At 51.1% G+C, this 9,160-nt stretch overlaps 1 protein-coding gene across 4 annotated transcripts; it reads left to right on the forward strand.

Moving 5' to 3' along the window:
- The first annotated feature begins 673 nt into the window (after positions 1-673).
- FAM98C (family with sequence similarity 98 member C) lies at positions 674-9,079 on the forward strand. 4 transcript variants are annotated; one of them, XM_039369179.1, is made up of 8 exons: positions 674-801; positions 2,515-2,651; positions 4,281-4,415; positions 5,433-5,617; positions 6,448-6,531; positions 6,642-6,758; positions 7,243-7,410; positions 8,180-9,079. In XM_039369179.1, exons 1-8 carry the CDS (start codon positions 692-694, stop codon positions 8,330-8,332), a joined length of 1,089 nt encoding a protein of 362 aa, XP_039225113.1. In that variant the 5' UTR covers positions 674-691; the 3' UTR covers positions 8,333-9,079. The 4 variants fall into 4 exon arrangements, with proteins under 4 accessions (XP_039225113.1, XP_039225116.1, XP_039225115.1 ...); XM_039369182.1 differs by lacking the exon at positions 674-801 and adding an exon at positions 1,623-1,680; XM_039369181.1 differs by lacking the exon at positions 674-801 and adding an exon at positions 1,689-2,428.
- Positions 9,080-9,160: the final 81 nt, after the last annotated feature.

The following is a 9,160-nucleotide window of genomic DNA, read 5'->3' on the forward strand; positions in this document are numbered from 1 at the left end:
AGTGCGAGTGCGTGAACCTCCCTCTGTGTGCATACAAGCGTGTTTGTGCCTACACACGTAAAACCTACGCCTCCCCAGCGAAGAAAGCTCGGCGTGGAAGGGAGCACTCTGCACGTGCTCAGAAGCCGGGCCCGTCGCTGAGCCAGGATGGAAGCGCGCGAAGGAACCAGGCGGCCAGCTGTTCCTCCAAAGGCCGCCCCCGCAGCCGGCCGCGCGCTCTGATTGGTCAACGATTGATACTTTTTTTTTTTCCCCGATACTCTCCTGTGTCTGGCACGTTGCCATGGAGAAGAGGGGGGGCGTCAGCGACGGCGCCTTCCCATTGGCTGACGAGTGTTGCGGGCGTTCTGAGGTGCGATTCTCTTTCGGAGGTTTTTTTTTTTTTTTCCTCCTTTTCTCCCCCCCCCTCCCTCCCGAACTCACCGTACCGCAAGACGGAACTCCCGATTGGCCGGGAAGAAAGCTAAGCACGGTGGGAGGAGCGCCTGGGTTGCTATGATAGCTGTCAGCCAATCCCAGGCTCCGCGCCGGGCCAGGAGCGCCTCGGATTGGCGGGGGAGAGAGAGAGAGAGAGAGAGAGAGAGAGAGAGAGAGAGAGAGAGAGAGAGAGAGAGGTCAAGCCCGTGCTATCATTGGCGGCCTTGGTGGGCGGTGTTTGACGTCTATAGGAAGAGCTCGGACGGCCTGGCCAATGGGGAAGGCCGCCTCTGCTTGGAGGGCGGGGCTACAGGGCTTGCGCGCCCAGCGGTCGGTTCGCGGGGAGGATTCCAGCGGAGCCATGGAGCTGGAAGGCGTCCCGGGGTGAGCGGGGGCGTGGCCAGGGGCTGGGGCGGGGCCTAGGGTCAGCCGCGCGGGGGTGGTGTGGGGGCGGCTGCTGGGGAAGGATTCCGGGGGGGCCTCTGCGCCCGCCTCCCCTTCTCAGCCTGGCCTACCTCGCAGGGTTGTTGTAGAGGAAGGCTGCAGAAGGAGCCCTGTGTGAGCAGGAGGTGGCGGGGGAGCTCTCGGACTCTTCTCCCCTGGAAGGCCCAAGGCTCAGGCCCCGGCAGGCCACAGAAGCCTCTGGACAGGAGGCCCACTCAGCCAGGGGGGGTCAGCCTATTCCCCAAAGCCCCTGAAGGCAGGACAAGAAGCAACGGATAGGAACTAATCAAGGAGAGAAGCAACCTGAAACTAAGGAGGGAGGGAGGGAAGGAAAGGAAGGAAGGAAAGAAGGAAGGAAGGAATAGGAATTAATCAAAGAGAGAAGCAACCTGGAACTAAAGAGGGAGGAAGTAAAGGGAGGAAGGGCAACGGATAGGAACTAAGCAAGGAGAGAAGCAAGCTGGAACTAAGGAGGGAGGGAGGGAGGGTGGGAGGGAAGGAAGGAAGGAACAAACGAACGACAAGAAGCAACGGATAGGAATTAATCAAAGAGAGAAGCAACCTGAAACTAAGGAGGGAGGAAGTAAAGGAAGGAAGGAAGTAAAGGGAGGAAGGGCAACAGATAGGAACTAATCAAGGAGAGAAGCAAGCTGGAACTAAGGAGGGAGGGAGGGAGGAAGGAAGAAAGGAAGCAAGGGCAATGGATGGAAACTAATCGAGAGAAGCAATCTGCAACTAAAGAGAAACTTCCTGACAGTGAGAACAATTAACCAGTGGAACAACCTGCCTCCAGAAGCTGTGGATGCTCCAACACTGGAGGTCTTTAAGAAGAGACTGGACAGCCATTTGTCTGAAATGGGATAAAGTTTCCTGTCTGAGCAGGGGGTTGGACTAGAGGACCTCCAAGGCCCCTTCCAACTCTGTTATTTTGTTATCCTGTTATTCAAGGTTTTATGAGTGGGTGCTTAGTGGTCTCTGAGCCAGATGGGTGACTTTCAGTTGTTTCATTCCCCAACTCACCAGTGCCAAGGAGCCTGTGGTTTGCACCCTAGCACTAATAATAATAATAATTAACAATTGTCAATAAGAAAGACAAGAACGCCTGGATAGCGGACCTAGGGACAGCAGAAGAACAAGACCTGTCAAAAAAAATCACAAAATGCAAAGACCTGCAAATAGAGGTAGAACAGGGGTGTCAAACTTGCAACGGTCGCGGTTTCGCTAGAATGCATCCAGCCCGCGGGCCACCCCTGATGTAGAACAACTGTGGCAAAAGAAAGCAAAGATTGTACCAATACAAAAGGTGCTTTGCCTGCAATCCCAAAACATCAGGCGCACCGCTTGAACCTCGTCGGCATTGACCGAGTCGCTGTCCGTCAATTGCAAAAGGCAGCTTTAGCAAGACCTTCAAGACCATAAGACAACATCTGCCTCGCCCGGGTCCTTGGGAAGGACTCGAAAAGTGAACAACAATGCCCAACCCAGTCGAAACGTAGAGTAACCTCCAAGTAAAAACTGCCTTCGGTAACGGACTGGTGCCGATTTTGCCAATGCCAGCGATGCTCAAGTGATGCTCCAGTTGTTTGGGGATTGCACCCAAGGGGCCTAGGACGATCGGTATTATCTTTGCTTTATTACTGTCATTATTTGTAGATTTCCGTCAATAGAAACCTTCGCCCAGGTGGCTGAAGCTGGGGTCTCCAGCCCTCCATTCATGACGCTCTGCTCCTGGCTGGTTTCAGAGCTCCGAAGTCTTTGTAAGCTGGAGGAGGACGTTAGCCCCGTGCAGGGTAAGTTCCTTGGCTGTGTGAGAGGGGAAGGGCGGTTCCCATCAGGGCCACATGGGGCTTTGCGGAGATGGGACTTTGGACTGTGTCTCAACCTACAGAGTAAGTGGAGGAACAAACCTGACTGATCTAGATCAGCGGTTCTTAACCTTTTTGAACGAATCGCCCCCTTGAGCCAATGAGGAAGTTGTCATCGCCCCCCTCCCCCAACGTAACCTCTCAATCACAACCTAGGAAATAATTCTTCAATTTATGCAAACCCTTTTTTTAATTTTCTTTAAAATTGTCATCAGGACATATCAATGCAAATAATTTATTTCCATTCTTTTTCCCGTATCTCCCATATTCTGGCCAATGGCACGCCACTGTATGGGTAGAGGCTGCTGCGCAACGCGCATGAAGATAAGCGATGCGTCTTCACATATGTACGGCGTTCTGTACTGAAGCTAGCTGGAGGAACATTTGAAAACACAATTCAGTCCACTAATAATGATCATCTGAAGTTTTTGTATGACAGATATACAGCGATTCACTGTATGAAAAAGTCTCAAAAGTGTCCCCAAAACTTCTTGCTCCATCGCCCCCATATCGCTCCCTTTTTGTTCCTTCGCCCCCGCATCACCCCTTTTCATTCCATCGCCCCCCCTGAAAAATGAAATCGCCCCCTGGGGGGCAATGTCGCCCAGGTTAAGACCCACTGATCTAGATCATGTGAAAGAACGGAGAGTACAAAGAATATGGGAAGGGAGGGAGGGGGAAGGGAAGAGAAGAGGGGGGAAGGCAGGCAGGAAGGATAAGAGGAAGGAGGGTGGGAAGGAAGGAAGGGGAAGGGAAGAGGAAGAAAAGAGATGGAAGGGGAAGGGAAGGGATGGAAGACGGAAAGCTACAGATGATCAGGGCACTGGAGGCTAAAGCATATAAGGAATGGCTGTTGGAATTGGATATGTCTAGTTTAATGAAGAGAAGAACAAGGGGGGACATGATAGCAGTGTTCCAATATCTCAGGGGCTGCCCCAAAGAAGAGGGAGTCAAGCTCTTCTCCAGAGCATCTGAAGGCAGGACAAGAAGCAATGGATGGATGGAAATCAAGGAGAGAAGCAACCTAGAACTAAGGAGAAACTTCCTGACAATTAGAACAATTAACCAGTGGAACAACCTGCCTCCAGAAGCGGTGAATGCTTCAACACTGGAAGTTTTTTTAAGAAGAGACTGGGCAGCCATTTGTCTGAAATGGTGCAGGGTTTCCTGCCTGAGTAGGGGGTTGGACTAGATGACCTCTAAGGTCCCTTTCAACATCATCATCATCATCATCATTATTTATTTATTTATTTATTTATTTATTTATTTATTTATTAGATGAGCAACTCAGAAAGGTTAAGAATGAGCAGAGGCTAAAGGGGAGGTGATAGCAATCTTTTTAAAAAAAAATAATAATAAATCATTCTGATCCCAAAGATGCTTTTTCACAAGGCAACCGGACTTTTTTGTTTTTCTTTGAAGACGTTCCGCTTCTCATCAACAAAAAAAACAAGAAAGTCCAGTTGCCTCGTGAAAAAGCATCTTTGGGGCAGCTGTGACCTGGGTGACTGAGACTCTGATTCTATAAAACTCTATACTATTTTACCCTATCAGGACCTGAGGATGCCGAGACATTTCAGATTGAAATCAGCGGCCTTCTCGGAGAGCTGCACTGCCCATATCCTTCGCTGACCACAGGGGATCTAATGGCGAGGCTCAGCGCCCGAGACAGCCGCCTGCAGCTTCTGTGTAAGTCGAGAGAGACTGACAGAATTGGTGCATCGCACTACGCCATCGCTGGCTTAGCTGTGGTTTGTGAATTTAAACCCAAGTGGCTCCCATCAAACAAAGCAGCAGGCCGTCCACCAGGACTTCCAAACCACAAGCGGAATTTCCCGTCCTTATTCTGCACAGGTGCTGCCTGGAAAGGCTGGTTGTAATTGCCGAGTTTCTTGGCAGTTTAATACACAGAGGCGTTACAATTGGGATCTCGAGGCTTGTGAGTTTGGGGAAAGGAAACTAATCTTCTGAATACTGAATAAAAACAAACTCACACCCTCTAGCATTGAAGAAGCTACCTAGTTGGGTGATAAAATGTCTGCAAGAAAACAGCCAAACTCAGAGAGCAACAAGGATGTCATAGTCCTCCTCCTCCCCTTCCTCCTCCTCACACTGATGATGTTACCTAGTTGGGTAATAAAATGTCTGCAAGAAAACAACCAAGCTCAGAGAGCAACAAGGATGTCATAGTCGTCCTCCTCCCCTTCTTCCTCCTCCTCCTCCTCCTCCTCCTCCTCCCCCCCCCACTGGTGATGTTACCTAGTTGGGTAATAAAATGTCTGCAAGAAAACAACCAAGCTCAGAAAGCAACAAGGATATCATAGTCGTCCTCTTCCTCCTCCTCCTTCCTCCTCCTCCTCCTCCTCCTCCTCCTCCTCCTCCTCCTCCTCCTCCCCCCCCCACTGATGATGTTACCTAGTTGGGTAATAAAATGTCTGCAAGAAAACAGCCAAGCTCAGAAAGCAACAAGGATATCATAGTCGTCCTCCTCCTTCTCCTTCCTCCTTCTCCTCCCCTTCCTCCTCCTCCTCCTCCTCCTCCTCCCTCCCGCACTGATGATGTTACCTAGTTGGGTAATAAAATGTCTGCAAGAAAACAGCCAAGCTCAGAAAGCAACAAGGACTCCATTCTGAATACTAGGTGCTGCCGAGGCCTGGATTGGCCCGTGTCCATCTTTTTTCTTTCTTTCTCCCTCTTCCATTCCAGATTTTTTGAGCTCGGAGCTCCTGGCTGCCCGGCTCCAGGCCAGGAAAACGGTCCAGTCAGCAAAGCAGGTCGACAAAAATAGCGCAGCCTTGCGAGAACTCCATCAGATCTGCCAAGCCCTGGGGATGCCTGAGCCAGACCCGGCGTCCTCCGTGGCTCAGGTTATGGAGGATATTGGATCCCAGGTGGGACTGAAGGGGCAGGCAGACCTGGGATGGGCAGGTGGGATCCTGGGAGGAGCAGTTCGGCCTCTGTCCTTTTCGATGTCGAAAGGCCTGAAGCGGCCCAGCTACTTGCCGAGGGAGGGGATATACAATAGTCCTCGACTTACGAACATCCGTTTAGCGACTGAAGTTAACAGTGGCGCTGAAAATTAATGGAACGAGTTGTGGGTCCTCCCACCAATGGAGATTTGTAAGGACAACATTTGTCTGGAACGGTCTAGGGCAGGGGTCTGCAAGCTTGACAACTTGGAAGACTTGTGGACTTCAGCTCCCAGAATTCCTCAGCCAGCATAGCTGGCTGAGGAATTCTGGGAGCTGAAGTCCACAAGTCTTCCAAGTTGTCAAGGTTGCAGACCCCTGGAATAGGGTTTCCTGCCTGAGCAGAGGGTTGGACTAGAAGATCTCAGAGGTCCCTTCCAACTCCTGTTATTCTGAAAAAGGTGATCTGTGGCTGGTCCTCGCGCTTACGAGCCCTGGCGACGCAGTGGCTAGAACGCAGAATGGCAGGCTGACTCTGCCCACCGCCAGGAGTTCGATCTTGACGGCTCTCCAGGTTGACTCAGCCTTCCGTCCTTCCCAGGTCGGACAAATGAGGACCCCAGATTGTTTGGGTGTGTGCGTGTCAAGAGGCGACAAATGCTTACTTTGTCAGTCCCCCAGAGAGTGCTGTATTCCAAGTGCGGTCTTAACCGAGGCCTTACGAAGTGGCCTGAACACTTAATTGCGTCGTTAATAATTGTATTATCTGCCTCTTTCTCTTGCTCCGAAAGCTAACTCCGTGCTTCCTTCAGGTTTCAGAGGCACTTGCCGTGCAGACGCTGCAGTCCCAGTGGCCACCACCGCTCCTGAAGGCCCCTTTGACCTCTGAGCAATGGGTAGGGGAGCTGTTGTGTTTGCCGCAGAGGAGGTGGTGGTGGGGGTCTTCCTGGTCTGGTGCTGGTGGAGCTTAAGCATCTCTGCTTTCTCGCTCTCCTTAAAATACCAGGAAGCGCTGGAGGAGATTAACCAAGTGCTGGGGGCTGAATACCGGTGCCGAAGACACATGATGCTCACCCGTTTCGACGTCACCGTGGCCTCCTTCCATTGGTCTGAGAGGGCCAAGGTAGCGTCAAGGAGCTGTTGTATTAGCAGCATTGATTTCATCCCATGACTGACTGACTGACTGATGGGTTGATTGATAGCCCTCCTTTATTAGTTTTTAATAACTCAAGAGAGGGAATGTATCCGACCCACTGTCCTATTTTCCCTAAAACAACCCTGTGAGGTGGGTTGGGTTGAGAGAGAAAGACTGGCCCAAAGTCACCCAGCCGGCTTTCATGTCTAAGGCAGGCTAGAACTCACCGTCTCCTGGTGATTAGCTCAAAGTCACTCGCCTGGCTTTCATGTCTAAGGCAGGACTAGAACTCACCGTCTCCTGGTGATTGGCTCAAAGTTACCCACCCGGCTTTCATGTCTAAGGCAGGACTAGAACTCACCGTCTTTCTAGCCTAGTGCCTTAACAACTAGACCAAACTGGAATTGGGGAAGAGAGACACCACGACTGTCTCAGGATTCTTGCTGTGTTTCTCATCTCTCGTCCCGGCTAGAACCGAAGCACAGCCATGTCCAAAGCCTTCCAGCCCTTGCGGCAGTCTTTGCCGGAAGACGCCCAGCTCGGCCTTGCCCACCTGCTGGCTGCCCGGGAGGACTTTTCTCGCATCGTCAAGACCAGCAGCGGTGCCTTGCGGAGCAAAACCAGTTGTGCTGTCAATAAGGTATGAGCTGGAGGGGACATCTGGGTCACCAGCAGCTGGAGGGGGAGGGAGGAGAACCCTTGGGGGGGGGTTTCAAGCTCTTCAGGCTTAGCCCATCCCCCAATGCCAGGTCATGCTGTTTACTCAACCGACTATGGTTGGGTATAGCAAAACCCTGACTTTACATCTCAGCTTTGCCTTCTCAAAGGAATCTTGGGGTGGAGAGGCAGAGGAGGGAAGATACTGGTGTCCTCTTCCTTCATCCTTCCCTTCCTTCCTTCCTTCCTTCCTTCCTTCCTTCCTTCCTTCCTTCCTTCCTTCTCTCTCTCTCCTGTCTTTCCTTTTTCTTCCTCCCTCCCTCCCCTTTCCCCTTCCTTTCTTCCCTTTCCCCTTCCTTCTCCCTCTCTCCTGTCTTCCCTTTTCCTTCCTTCCTTCCTTCCTTCCTTCCTTCCTTCCTTCCTTCCTTCCTTCCTTCTCTCTCTCTCCTGTCTTTCCTTTTTCTTCCTCCCTCCCTCCCCTTTCCCCTTCCTTCCCCTTCCCCTTCTCCCTCTCTCCTGTCTTCCCTTTTCCTTCCTTCCTTCCTTCCTTCCTTCCTTCCTTCCTTCCTTCCTTCCTTCCTTCCTTCCCTCTTTCTCCTCCCTTTCTTTTCCTTCCTTCCTTCCTTCCTTCCTTCCTTCCTTCCTTCCTTCCTTCTTTTCCCTTTCTCCTCCCTTCCCTTTCGCTTTCTTTTCCCTTTTCCTTCCTTCCTTCCTTCCTTTTCTCCCTCTCCTCTCCTTCCTCCCTCCCACAGGTGTTGATGACCGGCAGCGTCCCAGACCGGGGAGGACGTCCGAACGAAATTGAGCCCCCCATGCCCACCTGGGAGAAGAGGAGAGACGGAGGTGGTGGTGGTGGTGGAGGCGGCCAGCGCTGGGCTAAACGGGGCAAGAAAAAGAAGAAATAAGGAAGAGGGTATTAAACCGGCTGCTGTGGGTTGGCCTGGCCAGAAAATGAAACGAAAGAAGCCACAGATTCTCGCTGAAAGCGTCAAATCCTCAGTCTTGCCTTTCTCCAGCATGGAGCCAAGGCAGCTTTAACTAAAGGTGGGGTTCTTTAAGCCAGCTCCCATAATCCAAAGACTGTGCTGACTTTAGGAGAAGCGTAATTCTCCTAAGCGATGGGGAAGGTTGGGGACGAGAGGCCGCGTGCCATATCGACTGGGTTGATTTAAAGGTTTGGAAGCTGCTAAGCATTTGTGGGCTGCTTGAAATCCAAAAATCAGTATTTTGTGTTTGGAGTTAATTTCCCCCAAAGCAAACGTCACTCCAAAACGTCTTGGAACGGGAAGGAGGATGTGGAAGAAGGATAAGATCAATGGGCTTTGATCTAGATTTCTGCTGTAAAAAAAAATTAAAAGATTCCACACTGGGTGTCTGTTAATCCAGAAGCAGAAACGCATAAAATATTGCTGGGGTGGGGGTTATGATTGCCTCTTTTCTCCTTGTTGATTATCTTGAGGTTTTTGTTTTTGGTTTTTTTAAAAACCTTTTTTAGAGGACAGACGACTAGAACTTTCTTAATCTCCAGTCAGCAGATCTGCCAGCTTCCCTGGCTGGGGAATAAGGGAATTGTGGCCTATGCCTGTGGGAGACCCAGAATGATCATATGTATTGATGGCCCAGTGGCCTTTTGTGTTTAACAAAAAAAAAAAGGGGGGGGGCTGTCAGGTGTTGTTTCAGGATGGGACAAATAGACACGTTTGACAATTAGCCGCCTGGGATCACTAGCGCAG

Source organism: Crotalus tigris, unplaced genomic scaffold, assembly GCF_016545835.1.
Source record: "Crotalus tigris isolate CLP2741 ecotype Arizona unplaced genomic scaffold, ASM1654583v1 scf7180000020990.9691751010:1144802, whole genome shotgun sequence".
Classification (NCBI taxonomy): domain Eukaryota; kingdom Metazoa; phylum Chordata; class Lepidosauria; order Squamata; family Viperidae; genus Crotalus; species Crotalus tigris.

What these genes read in the sequence shown, in the direction of transcription:
- FAM98C (XM_039369179.1), top strand. Translation starts at nt 692, where the DNA reads ATGGGGAAGGCCGCCTCTGCTTGGAGGGCGGGGCTACAGGGCTTGCGC. An exon ending in TGGAGGATATTGGATCCCAG is followed by an intron (nt 5,618 to 6,447) that starts GTGGGACTGAAG and finishes TGCTTCCTTCAG; the next exon opens with GTTTCAGAGGCACTTGCCGT. An exon ending in CTTTGACCTCTGAGCAATGG is followed by an intron (nt 6,532 to 6,641) that starts GTAGGGGAGCTG and finishes TTAAAATACCAG; the next exon opens with GAAGCGCTGGAGGAGATTAA.